At 28.1% G+C, this 24,379-nt stretch overlaps 1 protein-coding gene across 2 annotated transcripts in view; it reads left to right on the top strand.

Moving 5' to 3' along the window:
• The window catches only part of Fife (regulating synaptic membrane exocytosis protein fife), a 212,593-nt gene that overhangs the window by 108,712 nt on the left and 79,502 nt on the right, over positions 1–24,379 (top strand). For both annotated transcript variants that reach the window (XM_089219690.1, XM_089219689.1), the window contains exon 5: positions 6,071–6,233. In XM_089219690.1, the coding sequence (XP_089075816.1) occupies positions 6,071–6,233 (163 nt within the window). The remainder of the gene's footprint in view (positions 1–6,070; positions 6,234–24,379) is intronic.

Genomic DNA, 24,379 nt, shown 5'->3' with positions numbered 1-24,379 from the left:
AACTATTTTAACATTTTTAAATATCTGTACATTTAGGTGCGCTGAATATCATGCAGGTAATAAAAATGGAGTTCAGTAAAGTAGTTGTATAGCTATCATGCATTTTGTAATAGGTAGCCCGTACAGTAAAGTTGGCGAAGGCAATGTAGAAAAAAAAATCCGAAACCCGAAACTACAAAATCTCAGTGAATTGTTATATGTAATGTATATTGTAAAGGGTATAAATGTCTAGGTACCTTTTTTTGTTTATTCGTTCAGCTGCTACATGTTCCATATTGATGTATAATATATATACTTCTATATATGTGTGTGCGATGTACATATATATATATATATATATATATATAGATACAAGCATAGTGTATATATTATTATACACAATACACATGCAAACGCAGGTTTTCTAGAAGTACTCTTTTTATTTTGTATATCAAATTATCTGATGGAATGTGTTGGACTGTTAGAAAAAATTTAAAAATACTTAAAATCTGTTTTAGAGTTTATTATAGCATTTATAGTATATCTCAGAAAAATAATTCACCTTAAAATCAATTATTTTCTAGTTTATCTTACCTATTACTGGTTTACTGTTAGTGTATTTCAACTCATTTATACAGCACTAGACTGTGTAAACTTGTTTGATAAGCTTTTGGTTGTGTAATATTTGTTTACTAATACATACCTAATGATGATTTAGGTTTTAACGACTGTTTCCAATATTCGTATGGTAATTGGTTATATAATAATAAATGACATTACCTATACTTAATTATAATTAATATATACATTTGAAGCGCTCAGTGAAACGACCGGATTCACTTTCATAATTGAACAGGGCAACCATTTCATAATTTTTTATCCACCTATTTATGATTTATTGATTTATCTTTACAGAAAATTATTCACTGAATCGTGTAAGAGTCCGAAAGATTATAATCGGAATAATCTGATGTATTATGTGGTTCAACTTTTAAGATCATTTAAGGTATGGTAAGTTGGTATAATGATATAAAAGAATTCCTTCCATGAACACGGTTTCATGGAAAAGCCAATTCATAAGAAATAGTGCATTTTGTTCCATAGCTATAATACTACCATTGATTAAATATACAATTGTATATTATATTATTTATATTATTTATTATATATATATGTATATTTAACCAAATACCAATGATACTAGTATACTACGTTCTAAACTAGCGATGAGTGTGTAGAAAGTTGCAAAACATGGATGGTGTTATTTACTTTTTCGTTTACTCAATAAGTATGATTGTGCACTTGTGCGAGGTATATGAAGGTAAGGTATATGAATATAATATAGAGTGTTGTATTTTTCCGTCAAAACAGACTACATCACTGTATTTTTTTGTCAAGACAGCGTACATTACCGCGAGATGTTTTACCGTTTCTCGCAATGCTGTAGTTGTTTTATACAGTTTTTGTCTACTCTTTAGTACCTTCTACCTATTACAATGTACATGATTTGTTTAGTTATTCAGCTGAAGGCTCAATTTTTTTTATTCAAGAGCATAATAACCTTTGGTATTATGTCGATTGAATTTCATCGTTTTTTTAGGGCATTTTGTACATTATTGGTATGGATGGCATACATCTAAATTTTATATGGATGTAAATACACTAATGTAATGCTATAAATACAAGGTATGGTTATAATATTATTTTTAGTTAATGAAATATGTGTAAATTATTTAAAAATAAAAATTATTGAATACCTAATTTTGTTTAGTTTAAGTACATAATTTTTAACTATAACAATATACATATACAGTGTTGTTAAAATTCCTTTTATATAGGAATTCGTTCAATTCCTCGTTCCTCTTAAAAATTATCTGGTTCCTAGTTACCTTAGTTTACATTAATATTTTATAAAATTATTTTATTAGGTATCCTAAATATTTTAATTTTAAGTACAATTGTCATACCTATAATGTGTACAAAATATTATTTCAAATATATCTCGAATACTACATAATATATATTATAGGACATAGGTATTATACAAAAGAATTATAATATTTACGTTCCTATTCCTTTAAAAAAGAATGGAATTAATTAATTCATTCATTCCTCTAAAAAGGAATCATTCCTTAAAAACACTGAATATATAGTACTCTAAGTATAGCGTTAAAACCTTCGTAAGTAGCTATTAAAATTCTGAGAAGAGTGAAGAAAATTTAAAAAAAAGTCATTGCTTAGAATATTTTGTTGATTGTTATTGATTCAATGTTATTGTAAAACTAGGAACGCCAGAAAAATATTTATACGACATTCTGGTACCCATATAATAGCTACACATTTATTTTCTCTGTTCGCGAGTTAAAACGTATAATAGGGAAAGGGGATCAAGTCTACTGTATAGCACCTACCCTGAACCTGTGACGTGTCCTGAAAATCTTTATCAGCATTATCTAAAAGTTGATATATTTTAATAAATTATATTTAATTCAAATCTAACAATGAATAACATTTATAAGATATGTATTGGATTGAATTTTAATTTAGTACCTTCAATTACCTTGAACAACAATTGTGTTAATTGTTTGCTCATTTATCATTTTTGTATCAATAATTTTGGTAAAAAAAAATATTGAATGATTTTGGAACCAATTGATTCCGTCAATATAAGTACATAAAAAATATATTTTGATTGAAACATATTTTATAAATATTTTAAACTAAGTGCTTTTTTATATGAGCATTTAGCACAGTACTCAAATATTTAAATGAGGTACACCATTTATTATTATTATGTATAATAAATAAATATAATAAATGGCTTCAATAATTTTACAAAGATTCAAATTTAATCTTATATTAATTTTATATTAATATACTAGTTAAATTTACAAGTCACAAAATATTGAGTAAATTGGTATTTTAATTATAAAGGTTATTGTGTTTTTTATGTTGTCTGGTTGAAGTGATTCTGAAAGAATGTTTGGTACTCCTGCACCACTAATAGTATTTTTAATGATTATTAAGTTATTCATTATTTTTCATTGCTTTTTAACGTGAAATGTAATTGAATACTAACACATCACTTTAAAAGTATGCTGGTCGCAACTACTCTTTTTTGGGTACCCACCTTATCCTGAAAGCAAATTATCCACAAAAAGATGTAGGTATTCAGTGTATTCTCCTGATATTGTTAACCATCAATCTAATAAATAATAGGTTTTGAGCCTACATTTTTTTTTTATTTACATGGAATGAGTGATAAAATGTGTCTGTTATTAAAATAATGTCACTGCAAATCGTATACAGTAAATTATATATTATAATATAATGTTTTATATTCGTTTAACCATGCACAAAGCGGATGACATACACTTTATGAAAGTACATCCTTCGGTAAGTCGTTGAATTTACGAGTATCGAGGGTGTACCTCTACCTATAGTGAATTTTACAGTAACGCGCGCGCATATTATTACCTACATATTAATACAATTTAGTTCAAAAGAAAATTTATTTTATTGAAAACCGCTTTGATTTCCAAAGAAACGTCGAAAAGTGTTTAGACATTACTCTAAATAGTGTATATATATATTATATTATATCCCTGAGGTTGTATGAATAATTTATTTCCGTTTTTCTCCCCTTTTGCTGCAAATCACCATAGCGCCAAAAGAGATAATATTATAATGATTATTATTATTATTATTATTCAAACATTTCAATGTACGATAATATAATTACATTCATGTCTGGCTTAAAAATATTTCATCAATCTACGTCGATGAACACGTTTCACGTAAAAAGTGATTTGTTAATTCTTATTTTATACACTATCGCAAATTTTTTTTTAGTTGTATATTAAGTTCTGATATTTGTACTTACGGTTGCATTATTATGTTTTAAATGTTATTGATTTATGATTTTATTACAACGGTGATCGGAGTTTACATAAATGTACATAAATGTACATATTTATTATTTTTCTTAAATTTCTTATACTTCTTATTCCCCATGTTGTATTTTAAAATATTTGGTAAACCCAAAAACAGTTCAACAGTATTAATGTTTATTCAAAGATCAAATTAACGTCAAATACATGTTTTTACACTTAGTTAAAACAAAATTATTATTTTTGTTTCACCATTGACATTCTATGTCACTATAGGTATTTTTTACCCACAGCATACAGTAAATAGTCTGTAGTAACCATAAATTAATGGAAGTTTAGCATTTCGCATTTTATCCGACTACCAAACAAAAATAGTTTAAGGCTAGTTTAATAAACAACTGTGTAAGTGTAATATGTTTTTATTCAGCTCACAATGTTAATTAAATCTGGCAGTTCATTATTAATTTTATATTATGTAATTTTTACACGCTTGGTTATCCATTAAGTATGCCCAATTCACATATTATCTGTATAGTAATACAAACAGTATTACTACTCAAATGTTAAAAATATTTTACACGTCGTGAATACCTATATAATATGGACATATTATTATGTATAGTATAAGTATGTATAATAATGAAATCAAACATATAGTGTTCATTTAAATTAAACACATTTTGAATGCATGCATTGTAAAACTGTACAAATCAGTAAAATACAAAAATTATAAATAAACAAATAAAATATAATAACAAAATTTTTAATATTCGTTGACTCACGTAGTGGCCTCACAATAAATCCAATCAATGTATCAAATATAATCCAAGAAAACATATTCATTCTTCACTATAGGTACACACATTTTCTTATAATAAGGTTATTGGGCGGAATTAATGGATAAAAACACAAAAAGCGAATTAAGAACCGTACAAAGGGTTTATCTCTATTGAAATATTTGAAACGCTAATTCAAATCATTAAAATGTATAATGCGGTTAAAAGAAACAAAATATACAACAAGTTCTAAATGTTAAATTACAAAAATATTGAATAATCCAAAGGGTAAAATTAAATGCAACGATGAAACAACATTCAAAAATTGTCAAACTTAAGTTGAAAAAGAGTAAATGAAACTATTATAAATCACATAATATGAATTTACCTATCGTTTCTAATTTACAACCATTTCATGACTCAAGACCATTCAACCCATATATGAATCATGCATGTGAAAAGTGGACTTCACTCGGTTAAGCATATAATAATAGAATTCCAAAAATATAAGAATATGAGTATCAAACATCACTTACCACGACAGGAGGAAAATCATCATCAAATTTTTATAATCAAAAAGTTATACAACTTAGTTTAAGTTAAGTATTATAACATTTTGAATTATATACTATACTGTGCTATAGGATTTTAAACTAATATCCATAGATGAAATTATATTTGGATCAATAATGCAACAATAAAAAATAATAGTTACATCTGTCAGCATTAAAATTAAATAGATATATCCCTATATATTTTGTAATACTATTCGTTATTTTTGTGATTAGAAAATTCTCCTTTTCTTAAAAAATTGTTAATAATTCATATCATGACAAGGTGGCAAGGGCAACTGTGGATACAGAAGTGACACGTATTTAAATTTTGTAAATAAAAAAAGAGAGAAAAGATGTGCCTATTACCTAAACACATTATTTAATGGAAAGGGTGATTAAGTCGGTATCTACCTATGTAAATATAATATGGTTATACTCTGTTGGGGTTTCATTTTACTAGAAGCTTATGTTTTTAGGGTTGATATAAAATAATTATCATTGTAAAAGTTTACACACGTATACTATGGTTATATAAATGTAAGTTTTAATAATATAGGTATGCTAAAATTGATTAAGAAATAAAAAATAAATAAAATTAAGTTTTCACTTTTATATATATATAAAAAAAATAACATTGAAATAATTTATACACGACGCATCATACTATCTATGCAAAATTGTATATCATTTATTTTATTCTACTTATAAGTTTATAATTTAATACCAAACTATATTTTATTGCACTTTCCAGTTATACATCGCGTAACAGAAATATATGAAAAATAATTGAATTTAAGTACCCGTAATTATACGCAGTATACTGCATATTAACAATAAATAATAATAAATATATGTGTGTTTAATGTTTCAGATCAAAACCAGAAATGGCCAAACAACCAGCATGCCGTTCTGGTGGCTGCCGAGTTTGTCTGAAAAGCTTTAAAGATGGTGACTACTCACGCGTATGCTCCGGGTGCAAGTTCAAGGTGTGCGAAGACTGTGCCACCTCGTACACGAAGATCGGCGAAGATGAGGTAAACGCGCACTATAGCTGTATTTATAATAGTGTACATAATCGCGTATACTTACGGGATTGTGCGTACGGGTAGTGGAGAAAAAATGGTCATAGATTTTTATCCCGAAAACCTTGGGTGGGTAAGGGAAATTGGTCAGAGGGAAGCCATCAATTGCAAAACAGTCGGTTCCCATCCATTACGCGGTCAATCTAGAACCACCGACACCGCTGTCCGATTGCTTCCCTAACTGCACGGTGATTTTCTTCCAGACCTACAACAACAAATCCGTCAAGATTCCAGTGACCTCGATGGTGTGGAAAGGGAATATAGGAATGCGAGGAGTATAAATGGGCGAGTGGGAGAGAAAAAAGAAAGAAATGGTAAAGGACGAATATAAAAGGCCATTTCGTTTATCTCCGATCCATTTCGGTGGTGTCAAAAAAACTCTTTCCTCCTGTTTATAAATGAACTGATTTTCCGAACATATCCTTTCCACTTTCATTTAGAAATCCAAGAGAGTTAAAATTGATGTACTAACCCTTATTATCCGTGTTCGATCTAGATATTTTAATTATAAATTAATGTAATAGAATTCATTATTATGCGTTATGTTAATCACATATCAGGTAACCCAGTGTGGTTGAAACGAATTTTAAATAATTCGCTTTATATCAAAGATGTAAGTTGTTCGTCACGGAAAATAATATATCAATATCAATTATGGATATTACATAATATTATCTAAGGAATAAGGTAAAAAAAAGTATTTTATAAGCAAATACGCATAATATTATATATGGTTGATATTATGCCACATTCGTTTTATACTCTGTCATCATTCATATGCTTATGTTTTCGAAGGCTTGGGACAGAAAATATGTATATTTTACATTCAACTGCGTTGTAAAAAGTATTGATTATTCTAAATTTTACTCTTACTACTCTTACTTCCTCAATACTGTTTTAAAAACTTTTTTCTTCTATTTAAAATAAATAAATATATATTGACTCTATTCTTATTACATAATAGTTTATCTATACCTAATAATTGAATCAAAATAATTCATTGAATTTTTTATTTTGATGTATATTTTTCACATGTACCTAATAATTTTATAAGAAAAAAAATAAACAAGAATCTCACTTATCAGTTATATAATATATTTATAATACGTAACATCACATTTAAACAATAATCACTTATTTAAATAACACTCATTTTTGTAAATATGTTCATAATTTTTCATCACAAACGGTCGGTTTTAATTTGTAGTTATACCTACTTTAACATTATAGATTAAAAAATGTACATTAATATTTTGTTAAATTTTTTTTTTGGTATTACTAACAATAGAACATGTATAAAATAATACAAGTTTTATTTGTATAATATATGAACATTATTTAAAGAGTAATGCGTTTCACTTTAATATAGATTAATTTGTTTTATTAATGCTCAACGGTAAAAAAAAAAAATAGTGTAAACCGTTTAGGAGCACTTAATAAATAAGACACAGTGGTAATAAATCATGGATACTGATAAAATAATAAATGGCCCAAACATATACAGTTATAATATTATGTACCTGTGTATAACAAAGCAAAAGCCAATAAACAATGTTGTTTTTGATTATTTAAGTAGTGGCTTTCAAGTTATATATTCATTTGATGATTTAATAACTTTTTCTTTGAAATTTACATTTCAAATTAATTTGTGTTAAGTAAAACTATACAGCTGATGTCGTTTATTATTTCTAAGTACGCTCTGGATAATAGATTATCCAACATTATATAAAGTGTGGTTCGTATTGCTAAAAACTTTTATAATATTCAGTTTTGTATAACAATAGTTTTGTACTTATAAATAAATAAAAATAAATACAAGCATGAATTCTATCCCAGAACAAAGTAATCTAAGACCATTCAATTTATTTTATCTTTATATATATATAACTTAAATTATTTATTATAAAATTTTAATTATACATACAGATTTACTAAACGACGGTATGATTGAACTTTTAAATATTTTTTATAAATATGTTTTATGATTATTTTAATTTTAAAATATAATTTAGTTTTTCGTATAAAATAACAATATACATTATATTATTATATTGACATATTATTTGATATTATCTGAGCTTTTATCCAATTCTTTGGATTTATAAATTATCCTAATAAAGTAAAGTATATACTATATTTTATTGAATTTCATACTAGCATATTATACAAATGAAATAAATAAATAGTTTTCTGAATTTATTTTATATCAATCAGTATTTTTCTCCTTGTATTATAGTCTCAGTCAATTTTTATATTATATATGATATTATTATAGAGCTCCATAAAACGTGCCCTTACGTGCAGAAAAATACTATTTACGATCACAATTTTCTATAATACCTACCTTAGACCCTAATATAATATATAACACGGCCATTTCCAAGAATATGGACCCTAACTGTCATTACATCACAACAAGGACTTTCTTTCACGTATTCTATATTAAACATGATATTGCTATATGTCACCTGTACATTTTAGTTTTGATGTACACATGAATTTTTATATGTATGCTACATTTTTCTTCTATTTGATTTAAAAATAATAATAAATAATAGTAGATAAACGGTCTTGGTACTTAATACTTCAAACAATATAAATTTGATTTCTACTCTGTTATAATAACTCATGGTATCATAATCATATGATATATATTTTATATTTTACATGAGCATGCTGAATATCTCTCCAAATCAAAAGTTTATATTAATTAAGTGAAATTTCAAGAGAATGCAGAGTAAAGCCATATAAAATTATAACTTGATCGTGTACAAAACAAACCTTTGTCGTATTCAGCAGCTTTAATTAGGTAAATGTATCTTCAAATGAGTTCTATTGAAATAAAATAATTGTTTGTCCTTTGTCTCTAGTTCTCTATACTTTGAAATTTTAATATTCGAAATTGCTTTCTAAAAAAAATTAAAAGTTCTTACTTATAAAAATTCTTTGAAACTTGTTTGCATAATAATATATTATGTGAGGGGGTATTTCACAAAACATTCTCTTACACCTCTCATTTTCCTTTTATAATGCAGTTATTCAAAATCTGAAAATCAGATTTTGAATTTATTTAAAGATCATGTTTTCAAATGCTTAAGACTTTTTTTGTACTACTTAAGAAGTGTCCAGTGGAAATAAAAACGTTTATTTTACTTTTCTCTTTTTTTCTATTGTATTTAGAGAACAATTTATTGTTTTGTAAATATTGACCTAACTAATTTGATATGAGTTGTTTAACATTGTGTACATTCGTACTAAGTATAATAGGTCCATGACAATAGATTTGTAAGATATGGAGACAATGGAGATTTGATTGATGAAATGTTAGTGATTAATATTAATATTAATATTATATTAATATTAAAATCTATCAATATTAAAAATGTGTAAAAATGGTTCAAGTATAATAAATCCTAGCTCCATTATTACATATATTTACTATTTTTGTAAGGATGACTAATATTCTTATTGAGGTTGATGATTAATGATCACTAATCAAAATGTAATACAATCGTATATATAATTTTACAATATAATAGATTTTTAAAATAATAATGATATGTAGGTATTTTTTGTTTGGTACAAAATATCTATAATTCTGTAACAATTTAAATTGCTTTTTAAAATGATTAAAAATATTATTATATTATTGAGTTAAAATGTAAAATATCATGTTTTTGATGCATTTACTCTTTATTTTAATGTTATTGTGTCAAAATGTTACTTTTCCCACGTATCTATTATTTTAAAAACATTTAAGTCATAGTATTATAAAAAATGTAATTAATATTTAGGAAATTCGTGTTTTTAAGGCGTACGCGTCACAGTACACAATGGTCGAATAACAGTAATAATTATTACGCCTTTAACATTTTCCATTAACTATTATTTTGTTCGTTTCATAACATTATAATATTATAATAATTATGTCCTCGTGTCATAATATAATATCCATGTATAGATATATCCACGTTTCGTAGAGTGGCAAATAAATATTTTGACGGCCTGTTGAAGAACAAATCGATAGTTTCCGGAAATGTGTTTTCATTAACCAAATGGGGGTCAGGTGGCATATTATTTTCAGCGGGTGTGTCATGTCGTGAGTAGAATACGTATATACTAGATAATATTATACACATGTATATTCATATATTTTACTGGTAAACGTGCTCGTCTAACAACCACAATTTTCCCACATAAGAAATACATATATCGGTACGTTATATATATTTATAGTCCTTTCCAATGGTGACAAGCCATCTCAGAGGAAAGCACAGCTATTTTAAACATGCTTGAGATATATAATGATTATATATGCGTTGTGAGCAAAAGAATTAATGGGGATATAGTTTTACAAATTTAAAATTTAAAAATAAATTACACATCATAATAACACTAATATTTAAGTACTATTGAAGTTTTTTTTATGACCAATTTCGAATGTTATTTTTTACTGTAGTATCCTAAAATCGATAAAAAGTATTTATTCAATTAAAATAATTGTTTTTAGACTCATCCACCTTAAAAAATTGTTTATAGTTCTCGCGCAACAAATATATATATATATATATATATATATATATATTATATATATAATAAAACAATTAATTAAAATAATTTAATCCCAACTATTATATTATATAATGTATTTCAACTTCCAAGCAATATGGAATAATGTACGTTTTATTGGTTATCTGAGCTTAAATTCATTTAATCGCTTTTTAATTATATATATATAATTTATAAATTTAATAAATTATCTAAATTATCTTAATAAATCAACATACTAACTACTTTGCTATATATAACATTATTGTTACGCACTAATATTGGATACAATGTATGCGGTTAAATGTGAAATTATAAAACCATAACGATATATTATATTGCTTAAACCGACCTCAAGAGCTCAGTTAACCACTCAACTACAAAACAAATAGAATTTTTCATAAAGTATATTTGAAGTAAATTCATTTTTTATTTTATTTCCTTTTTTAGAGTAGAATATGATTCGTTTAATGTTATTTAGTTTTCGTTTCAGTAGAGTTATATCGATATTTTTTCGTAATAAATTAATACACATGTTTTAAATGTGTTTCAGCTATGTATTTATAATATCCTCTTTATTGTTACTGCATACTAAATAATCAAGGTTTTAGATTATTCTATGATGTAGATTTTAAACATCAATATATTTAATATAACTTACTGGTTAGACTAAACTATATCTTGCTTTACTTAATCATGTAGATTATTGAGTAAAGATATTATAATTAAATTAAATTAAATAATCTTTAAATTTGCTTCAGTTAACATCTGTCATGTATTGTACAAATATATTATATTTTCTGTCAAAGTTATTTTTGTTACCTACAGTTTCAAATCGAAACGATTAATTCGAGTTTTCAGTTGGTAGACTTTTACCAAAATAATAATAATAACTCTGGTATAATAATTACATTTTAGATGAAACGACAATTTAAATTTAAACTGGAACCGAATCATGCACAATACGTAATTGTTTTCAGTTTTAACTGAACGTGATAGCTATTGCTTTAGAATATTACCTAAATAATTTAAGATTATTAACAACGAACAGAATGATGATCATTGGTAGTGAGCTGATCATTATAATCGTGGATGTAGTTTCATTCATTTTTTACTTCTTAATACATTATGTATGACCCAATATATATTTCCAAGGTAAATACGAAAATTCTATTAATAATGATATTCATAAAAAACCATCTTCAATAATAAATATATATTATCTAACCGTCATCTGTAGTCTTTTCCTATGCATACATATATACTACGTTTTTCTTAGATCAAAACTTCATATATATATAAATATTTATATACGTATACATACAATTCAATACATGTAATATATAATATAGTGACTTCACAATAACCTTATATATATATATAATGTTATGTACGGGGTGGCTTATGAAGCGAATAAAATACCAGACAAAATACGCCGGTATAAGACCAATACGAAAGATGGTCTATCTGTTCTCGTCTCTTTTTCAATTCAAAAAGCTCATCTATTGTGCCTGACGGGCTCCGATATGTGTGTACATGTGAACGTGTGTATGTTAGCTAGCGTATATACTATATATATATGAGTATATATATGTTTGTGTGGGAAGTAGGTATATGGGGAAAGAGATGAACGTGTTGAGATAAATAAAAGAAACGTATATACTCTTGCTTTATATCTAGTCCAGAAATTAAGTTTGTGAAAATAAAAATAAAAGTTGCCACCCACGCGGACAATAGTTGGTTAGCTTTAAAACATATCGTCAATATTCGCAATCATTGGACGAGGTGGGTATTATGCTATCGAATCTTACCATCATCGCGGGGGAAGATCTATTTAAAAAGCAACAGATACAGTGAATGGCCGTGCGGTAAATGGCAATCGCCATTTCTCTTTTTTGATCTTCGCTTGTGGTACGATAATAAATGTATTATATTATTATATGCATATTGGGTATCGTCAATAGCCACAGATTTGAATTGGTTTGATTTGAGGAATGATTCTCTTCACGTGGAAAAATGAAATACTATTGCAATCGATTGAATTTGATGGCTATGAAAATGAGATAAGTCCATGGAGAAAAAACATTTCAAACATTTATGATATGTTTATATCATTCAAAAACCAAATATATAACATACATATAAACACTATATTACTGATAACTTTCTATTCATTGTATACATTAGAGATTATATGCCTTTTCAGTTTTCACGTGACTCAGTAAAAGGAAAAGTATATCAAATTTTATGTGGTGTGAAATACTTCCATTTAAATGAATAAATAATAATAATATTGTATGCAAAGATATCTACGGATAATATAAGAATAATTTATGAGGAGTTTTCGAGAACTATATAGTTGTGGTCTTGTAAAGTTAAAACTATTTTGGACACTGTTCAATTTATGATAATAGTTTCAGAGATTTTTCAAACTTTAAATTTGAATATAAAAAAAAATTGTGAGTCACGATACATTTAATAACTTTTTTTAAATGCAGTAGACTATGAAGTACTCAGATAATTTTGGAAATCTTATTTGTTATTTTTTGCACTGTAAAATAGTTATGAAATAATGAAAATATACAAATATTAAAGTATCTACATAATACATAATATTTTATAAATTTAATATTCAAACACATGGTTAGAACTCATCAGAACTTAAACAAGCGAACTGGGTAAAATTTATTTTGAAATTCTATAAATGAATAAATGATATTAACGTTTTTAAATAAAAAAAAAAAATTGGAACAGCGATGATTTATTATTATTTTTTTAAAGTTTGTCATTTAACGTCGACTAAAACTGTTAAGCTGATTTAAAATTCACAAATCACTGTGTTGTTTGTATTGTTATAAATCAATAATACGCGTGTATAATTATTAATACTGATCGCCGCATCGCGATAAGATAAATAAATCGTAATAACTAGAGACGATTGTGTATTTTTTATATACTACATAAATACATTAATATATACACGGTCATCATAAACATATGTTTCTGTTCAGCACACCACCCGACTTGCATCAGTATACATTGATAATAACACAATAATGAGTAGATTGGTCTGTTGGCTTTATCCAATGGCAGCCATTTTATCCAACGTTCCGATCGAATTATATATTTTATATTGTTACCGGAATCGTAATATCGCATACGTACTGCACTGTATGTACAATATATTATATTATAATAACATGGAGTACTCGATACATACGCGTAGGTATGTTATAATGATATATGAGGCTGGTATATCGTAGGCTATGTGTATTCGAGTTACCGAGGATAAGCTGGATACACCATATTATAAATGAAAAAAAAAATTAAAAGACGCATTGGTGTGTAGGTACACAACGCATGTGCAATCGTGTGCAATTATCATATTAGTGTTATAACGAGTCTGAGATATTTCATTTCTAAATATATTACGACGATATGTGTTGAATTATATGAATGTATAGTTTCCGAGTGGATCGTATTGGTTAAACAATGCATTTTTTTTTTTATGTCATCCGTCATCATAATCCGTTTTGGAATAGAGACTCTCTATAATTTTCATTATCGACAGTGGTATATGACAGAATTGAAGTAAATCAATTTTAAATATCAGAATTCAAAAATTCTACCATACGATACTAACGAAAATATCGTGGTAAGGAAGGCATTTTTGCGCACATATACCAATTTTCGACCATATCGATTTTGTTTTTTATTGTCACTCAGAGAGAAATATTGGAAAAGAATTGAAATTTTAGTATTTTACCAAGTACCTCAATATTTGAATTTTCTCGTCATGAAGTTATTTCGAAAGTATTTTGGTTCTTATTGAGCTACATTTGTATTAAATTGTTTCTTTGTAATAGAAACGTTGAAAATTAAAAACATGATAACTCATCAATTTTATTGTTATAATTAATATATAAAAATACATTGCAGTTATGGATTATTTTTTACCCATGTTAAAAAGAAATTTAATTTCAACAAATTATGTACCTAATAAAAACGTAAAATCGCGGAAACTGGCAAATTATTTTGTATTAAAAAATTAATTTATTCAGCTTAAACACCTAGTTTGGATAGAAATAGTCAAAAGGTTTATATTAGTCTTTCTTACTGGCAAATCACATTAAGTTTTAACAATTCATTACCTAAAATAATTAATATAATATGTCAGAAACATGGCTCCCACGACGGTGGTGTAGCTAAATAGCCTATCCAAGGCGCCGTGTCACCATAATAATTATTGTGAGTGTGTAATTCTATTGAAATCTGATTGAAGACAAAAATCTTATAATGTGCAAGAAAAATAAATAAAATTTTTTGGCTATAGACGAACTGGATTATTTTAATTTTACGTATTGATTGTTAAGTATAATAATAAATTACATAATATAATAAACTAAGAAAAAATTGGTGAAACTAAATCTATTTCAAAAATAAAAGTAATTTAAATTGTTTAAGTAACTTGAATTTTTAAAAGAAACTAAATTTTTAAACATTATTATCAATGTAGGTATCTATTTTTGTAGGTATTAAATAAATTAATCGTATTAGAATTATATTCACCGTATTCATGAACGTTTATTTATAAATGGTTACACTGTAATTGTATTTAAACATTGAACGCTGGTTAAATTCCAAATGACTATTTATAAAACAATTCTAGTGACTTTTAATTGTATAACTGAGTTATCGTACCGGACTTCAGATACCGTTACTTGGTCAGTTTTATAAATGTTCAGTGAATAGAGATCAATAAATTAATTTAACATTATCAGGTTCGGGCGTAATGACAATTTATCAAGTACTCGTCTGTATCCTGAAATCATTCACGTGGTCTGCACGATGGGCCCGTCTCGTCTATATAGTATGTTTATTGACGGAGGTTGACTTCCGTAGTAGTCTACGCAAAAAGTCATTCATAAACAATCCACGTTTTAGTATTATTGGTCTCTAACGTGAGACGCATCCACCCTGAAAGTACTTATTTTGTATATTTAAGTGTCAGACAAATAAATTATGTATTTAATATATGTCTGTCCCTTCCTAATTGCATAAATCGTTTCAATTATGATTTAAAGTATATTAGTCATATTAATCGTATTTTATTTTATTCATGTAATATCTGATCAGTTGATGACCATGGATTCTCATGGAATTTGCAAATTTTTTCCTCTTTATATTTTTGGAATTTTTGTTCGGAATCTTTACAAATTCTTATAAATTTTTGAAGCTAATGTTGATTATTTTTTTGCATATTAATGCAATTTAATGTACCTATTGCATAATGAAGCAAGAATTTAAGAAAAATGTATAAAATAATATTAAATTTTAAATTAAAAATGTTTTGTTTATTCAGTGGACAAAAATAGTCATAATATAAGTTATATAACATTATTTTTTAGTCATATATTCATAAAGTATTAAATTGTGATTTTTACCATATTGCTGAATTAAAATATTTTTCTTGCATATTTTTAGCATTTTAGCATATTATACGTCATATATTTTGAAACTTTTTAGTTCATAAAAGTTCATGCTCTACTGATTAGTTTGTTTCAAAGCATACGTGATCAGTGACGTATACCTAGGAGTTTTAAGTATTCACCCCAATCTTTTTGAATTTTTAACTTCTATATAATATGCATAAAAATGAAGGTTTCTTTGTTTGTCCTTTATAGGGGAAAACGAGAGTTGGGTCCCGAGATATTTGATCCCTTAAAAAAAAACACGAGTTGGGTCCGCGGTATTATTTGATAATACTCGAATTGGGTCCGCGGTAATATTTGATAATACTCGAATTGGGTCCGCGGTAATATTTGATAATACTCGAATTGGGTCCGCGGTAATATTGTCAGTGCCGGTCGCACACGCCTTCCACTGGCACTGAATATATTGTATATTATTTAAACAACATATCGACGTATAACACGATGTATAGATGTGGCCTATAACTTTCTAGTAAATAGTAATAATGTAGTATGTACTATAATAATAATTTTAAGTTTTATGTTTACAACAGTAAAGTTTAACTTGGTAAATGTTTATACAAACCAAAATACTCATGATTTAATTTATGACTTATGAATATTATGACTTGGAAAAAAAATTAATAAAATTGTTTACCGAGTTAAGTTTATTTTATATCTTAACTTTAATTTTAATTAATTTTATTCAATTATTTTCATTAACTTGCCCACCTTTGCATAAAATATACCGGGACCCAACTAATGTACTCTATAAAGTATACTGGGACCCAACTCGTGCTGTTTTTGAAATCTGGGACCCAACTCGAGTTTGTCCCTTTATAGATTCAAAAATTACTGGTTCAGTATTAATAAAATTATTAACATTAATAAATTCTTCAAAACTTTGAAAGGTTTATAGCTTATCAACCCATATTGTCTTTTTTGTGGCTCATACATAAATTTATAATTGGCTTACGGAATCGAATTTTTTTGATTATAATTTCCATCAGTTTCTTAATATATTACTATTATAATTCGTAGAAATATGATATATACAAACTGTTAAATTAAATATTTATGAACACAATAATTACTATTATGATTCACTTTCTTAATTCTGGACATACATTTTATGTAAATATATAAAATTGAATACTAATCTCAATAATATTTGATTTACGTCAGCACTTAAGAGCTACATAATAGATACTCACATAATGTTATATATCTCCGTCTTACAAGTGCGTAACATACCAAATTTTACGCTCAGCAGTCACGTTTAGCTCCGTTAGTTTAAAAATTAGAATGGATTGACCTTTTACCTCTAAATTTTTATAAGAGATGTCAATCCACTCTAATTTTCTAACTAACGGAGTTAAACGCGATCTGCTGAGCGTACATTTGGTATGTTACGCACTTGTAAGACGGAGACAACACATACGAGAATCGCGTCCTCTTAAGCATACGTTGAATCTGTGTCCAGTTTTTCGTGTTTAAATCAAAAATATATCCAGACACAAGAAGTAGAAAACATGAAATTACTCATTGTAAATATGTTTATATCTTATACTTCAATTGAAGCAAAATGAATAACGATAGAAGTATGTATTAGTTTTAACTCAGGTGAAGTCTGCTAATATACCTAATTTTGTTTAAGAGAAATTTTTTTTTATGAAACATTTATTCACCTTTTTTTAATATACCCTCCTCTTGCCCGAATTGGAAATGTCTCATTGTGAATAACTGGTTATAAATAAAATAAAAATATTAAATTATCTTTGGATCTTCATTCAATAACTCGTTTTAACGGATTATGCATAGTTATAAATACTATTTATCTTTTAGTATGCAATTATGCGATTAGTGTTGTCAGCTTTGATCTTGAGTAACGTGTGGAATATTACGAAACGTTTAAACACTTGGGGAGTTTAAATGTTCATATACATAAAAAAAAACTTATTTCAAAATCATTCTACGTGATACGGTTTTTTCTCGAAACCTATACTAACTATAACTACAATTCCGTTCTGTTAAAACGTGAGTGTGTTATTTCTAACTCTACGGGTTTTTTTCTTTTTGATTTCAAGCCCAATTATTAACGTACTGAGTTCCTTGAATATATTTGTAATGTTATATAGAATCGCTTTCTTTTCGGTCTCTATTTCTCTCTTTATCACTCTCTCGTATATTATATTATATATATATCGTGTACCTTTTGACACAACCTGATAAATCTTGCGGTTAGTGGTCACAATGGTGGTAACGGGCAGAAACACACGTCGGACAGAGAGAAAAAAAGAAAAACACGAATTATAAACACACACATACATAATATATAAATGTGCTTGTTTGGTAGTGTGCGTGTGTGTGTGTGTTTTTGTTAATAACAAAGAATTGTATGTTTTATTTTTTCACATTCCCCGCAGTATGTAAGCGCAGCACGAGAGTGTATTCCGGAAATTAATTCAAGGCCCCCGTGTCCGGTCCCTTTTTCATCAGGTTATTTACCTTTTTCTCTCACTCTCTCTCTCTCTCTCCTATCTCTCTCTTTCTCTCTAACTTTATCTCTTTTGCTGCTCTCCCTCTATACTCTCCTACCAATTTCGCCCCTCATCCACACGCATGTCGTTTTTGCGAATGCCGCGTCGGCAGTGATTAAGTGCGGACCGGGGCTTATTTAAATAACTCTTCACCATCATTCATCATTGCAGACACGGCAGAGGTTCACTTTTTGGCCATCATATGCCAACACAATATACGTATAAAGTGGCAGCGGTGCCGTACCCGAAAAGCAATTCAGTGGGTTTTTATTTCGAATGCCCTACGATAGGGGTATAATACATTTGCAGGCTATATAGTTTAATGACCAGCAAGCAAAAAAAAAATATATATATATATTTAGGTACCTATGTATATACGTATATTATAATATACACAATAATTAAAACGTTGTAACCTTACAAATTATAGTTCACTTAAATCTATTTAATACGTATCTAGTCTTGATAAAAAATAATATGCATCTTAATAATATGAAAATACATCTGTTTTGTTTTATATAGTATATTATAGTGATTAATTGATTGAACTTATTTAAAATTATAAAAGGCAACTAATAGTTGTTTACGATTCTCCGACGAAAATAAATCATGGATGAAGTGTTCTTTTGTATGCTACATTTAATAATATGCTAAAGAAATATATCGATAATATTGAATAAAATGCAATTAAACTAAACTATGTTAAAAAGAACTATAATATATTGTATCGAAAGAAAAATAAATAATAAGTTCGAATCTAAAACCTATTGTCATTATCGGTCTAAAAGTAAACAAATCGGTTACCACAGTTAAATTGTAAAAAATAAACCATTGCAAAAAATATGTTTACTGTAAATAACAATAATTATAAAACAAATAGCATAAAACTCTAATTCTTTGATTCAAATCGCATTTTTTGTTTAATAATTTATATTGTGTACACGTGAATAGGTACAAAATATTATGAATAAATGGGATTCCACTTTGTCACAATTTTCTATTTTTTTCTTCCGAAACGATAATTTTTAATAAGTATAAACAGAGTAATTCATCATTTTGTTTTGGTAAAAAAAAAAAAAAAAAAAACATTGTACATTATTACATTATTATCATATTACCTAAAACAAAAATCAGCACCATTAACCATAGTGCCAAAACAATATTTATATTCTTAGAAATGTTTGAAAAATTTCATACATTTATTAAGCATTGTAAAAATTGATTGGATACGAAATAATATTAATTCCTACTTAGAACAGGCATTGTAGTTGTTGCTTAGTTGTTCTCGACAGTAACAGTGGGTAACATTAAACTTACTAAAAAGTAATCAATTTATTATATAAGTATACTTGCTGATTAATCCACCTGTAACATACGTAATAATACAATAATCGCGATTTACCTATACTTCAGATACAACTTTAAAGAAATCAATGTGATAAAATTGTATAATATAATATGCAGCTTGGTTTGAATATGGTTATATTTATCGATGCAATAAAATGTATATCTATTAAATAACTATGCACGTTAGCTGTTACATTGTGTCATTGTGTGACAATAATATTATGTTATGTGTAAACGGTGTTTAGTCGAAGTGGTTGTACGCGATTGATACAGTATAATTCGTTATCACTTTATGTAGGTCAAGTTCGCTATGCGTGTAATAATAACTATGACTGTCAGGAATTATCAACCATTATATGCGTTGAACGGGCGCAGGTGAATATTTAATTGAGAATTATAAACGTCAGAAATTTGGTTCTCGGTACGAAGTTTGTTTAACCTCATATTATAGCCATGTCTTTGTGTGCGCACAATTGTAGTACCAAACTAAAACTAAAGCACTAAAATTTAGTGGCCTTTCGTACAAATATTAAACAGCGGCGTGTTCCCGGTAGAGTTGATAATAATATTCTCTTCCTTTGAATCAATTCGTGGTTAATTTGATAATAATATGATATTGCGTAGTGCGCAAGTTCATAAAACTTGTGAACCTTGTGAACGACTTTCAATGGTCGTTATTATTATAATATGCATTGTTATTGTTTAGCTTTGATAGATCCATAACCGTTCGACATAATATTATAAACATTTAGTAAATACAAAGGTTGAGATCAAATATAGTTTAAAATAATTGAGAATAAATCATCCTTTCAAATATTTGTCAAGGACAAAAAAAATTACCGTTTATGAGCATTTAGTTGTTATACCTAATATTGGAATGTTATGTTTTATAAGAATTTATGATAAATTGGATTATATTTTGGGACTTTTTTGGAGTCATTGTTATGTGCTATCTTTAACCGATCAATCATATGCAGCAAATTAAATCTTTTAAATTTAAAAAAGATGTTCAATAAAAACTTCAAAGTAAATGTATTTTTAACGTATATTACATTATATTATGGTTCGTCATGCTATGTTATATAATAAATTATGACAATATTTAAAGCATGGAGAATAGTTCGAGAGAGGGATGATGTAGTCATCCGAAATGATTTGTCATTCACACAAAGAAAGAGTGAAATTAAAAAAATTAAGCCACTCCAATCCACTAAAATTCGATTAAATTTCTCTTGGCGAATATTTCGCGGAATCTCTTAGTGGCGCGGAATTCCTTGCCACCCTAATAAAAAAATTCAAACTCATTTTCACGCTAAAAAGCCATAGCTTCACGTTTATAACAAATTTAGAGGTGTACGTGCGAGATAAATTGGTTTTTATTAAAAAATAAAAAAATAAATAGTCATGGCGACGACTATGTCCACCGGGACGAGCTTTCACGTGACGATGACGTGAATCTCGTAGCTCCGAGTTCCATTATATCGCGTGCGCGCACACACACACACACACTCATACACGTTTAAGCACAAAGAGGCCCTTAACGATTTCTCCGCGTCGGAAACTCGGCCGCAGCCGTCGTCCCCGCTGCCGCCCGGACTTCTCTTCTTAGCCGGTCCTCTCACAGTCAGTACACCGTCCGCTGCCTACCCGTAATTTATCTATTCACCGCCCATCCTTCGTGTGTATATATACCTACCTACACGGTGATTGTAAAATCCCCTGTGCGTATATATATATATATGTATAATTGTGCGTAATGTGTATAACTGCCTAACCTCGCGATCCGACTATAACTCGTTTCGGCTAACAGTGCCGTTGCCGCTTCAATTCGTCCACGTCCGCTTAGTGAACCTCTCGTTCACCCCTCTTCCTTCCCCTTCTCTCCAAACACTGACATGAACGGCTTACCAGCGATGTAGCTGCAGCAACGGGAATAGGTCCGCGATCGACGGTTCTATCCCCCGCTGGACAGGCGTTTTTATTTTTGGTGAGTGAAATGAGTGGATTTTATTTTACGGCGACGACGAATATTTCCATCATCATGTTTACGATAAATTCAGAACGATAATGTTATAAATGTATCATTATGAATGTCACATCGTGGGATGGAATGACTCTAAGAATAAGTTGTGATCACGAAAACACATGTTAACCCAGAGATGTATTTAGAGATTTGGCACCCAGGGTCAAAATAATTTTTACCACCCCGTATTTCCCTTCATAATACAATTCAATCGTATAGGTTTTAGAAAAATAATCAGAAAAGAAAAAGTATTATTAACACGTCTAAGAATAGGACATACTCACTACACACACGCGCGGTTACCTAATGAGCAGAGAAGAACAACCCAGGTGCGCAACATGCGGAGTTCACTTGACTATCAAACATATACTCGTCGAATGCAAACAAACAGAAGCTGCAAGAACCAAACACAACATCCCAAAATGTCAATCATTTCAGCTTTTTCATAAATTTCAATTATTGATAATTTAGTGATATTAAAGAAGAACGAACATTTTTCCTAACTTGTTCATATGCTATTACTCGTTTATTTAATTTCAAATTTAATCAATCTATGATAACTAAAAATGTATTAATTTTTAAAATTTGATGTGAACCAAAATGATAGACTCTAAATGACATTCCATGAATCAAAAAAATAATTAATTAACTGTCAATAATAAGTTATTAAAAAATTGATAAGAAAAGTACATATTTTTAATTTAATCATAAACAAAATTGATAGGTATCTTTGATATTATAATCATAGATATCGCGATTAAAGATAGTATATATAGTTACTATAAACTATATACTGAGTATATAGTATACTATCTTTAATCGCTATATACATATATTATAATCCCGATAGAGCGGTCTGGCAGTGTTAGTTAAACAGCTGTTTCAAGCTTGTCAAGCACTTTCAATAGTCCTGTGAATTGTGATAGGGACAAACGCATAGTTCGTCGGCAAACCATAATATCGTGGTACTCAGTAGTCACATAGTCTCATAGTCTCTACTAACTTTTGAACTAATAAAAATTTAAAGCATAGCATAGAACTAAAAATCAAAAAATTTCTTCTTCTTGCCGCCCGGGGCCATGGCTCCCCTGCCCCCTAAATACGTCATCAGCAATCTAAGATTATCATTTTATGAGAATCACCGACCACCGTATAACAAAATACTATAAATAATACTTAATAATATATAATATGTGCTTGGTAATATAGGCACATAAACTGTTTCCACTCATGTTTTTTTTTTTTAGTATGTTAATTTTTGTCGTATTAAAATCTAACTCATCCATCACTGTGGCCTACTCAATGACTAAGTTCATTCGACGCCTATAACTGTACAGCTAAGCGATTTCATACTTGTTAACTTTGTAAAAGGTGATGTTATAATTTTGTCATTTTATTTTATGTAGTGCAGGAGCAAGGAAATTTATAATATAATCATGCAAGTAATAAATATGAAATTTTTCTAACACTACTTATCGTATTTTTACGAATAATTGAAGTAATATTTCAGCGTTTATTATAATAATGAGAAATGTAATAATAAGGCTTAAAATTTATTGTTGTCTGTCTTTGGCAATGCGTATGTCCTATACAGAGCTATTAATCTATTATAGTGTTACATAAACTGTGATTATACATCATTTTGATGAGTAGAATAATTTGTAATCCATCGATGCAGTGTTGCCGCAATAACTTTTAACCCGGGTAAAATATTGATTTTGACGGAAACGCAAGTCTTACCTTATTTATTTATCTTTTATAAATTTGGCTGAGGTGGGATAAAACGAATGCGTGGCAAGACCTATGGAGTTATATCGAATTTCACGTACCAATATTATTATAATAACACTCGTTACGGGTACACCCCGGGTTTCGTATACGTCGAAGATATGCGTGCGTGGTGCACGTAGAACAAATATTATGCGGCCATGTATACGTATACAATATTATACAATATACCATACATTATACTGTGGGTATGCCGTATGCGTTTATGGGCCACGTTCCTTCGTGTGAGATTTTCTGATTGGTTACACCTATGCATTATATCGTATGTAGACTTAACGCTCGGATTCCATCCCGCACAACAAACCACTACCACTCGACCCACCATCGACCACCGTTGACGTTATACGAGAACTTATGTGCTAGATGCGTGTGTGTGTGTGC

This window comes from Diuraphis noxia, unplaced genomic scaffold (assembly GCF_037042655.1).
Source record: "Diuraphis noxia isolate RWA-SAM2 unplaced genomic scaffold, SU_Dnox_SAM2 contig0002, whole genome shotgun sequence".
NCBI classification, from domain to species: domain Eukaryota; kingdom Metazoa; phylum Arthropoda; class Insecta; order Hemiptera; family Aphididae; genus Diuraphis; species Diuraphis noxia.
The sequence above is the reverse complement of the archived record's forward strand: the minus strand, read 5'-3'. Positions and strand labels throughout refer to the sequence as shown.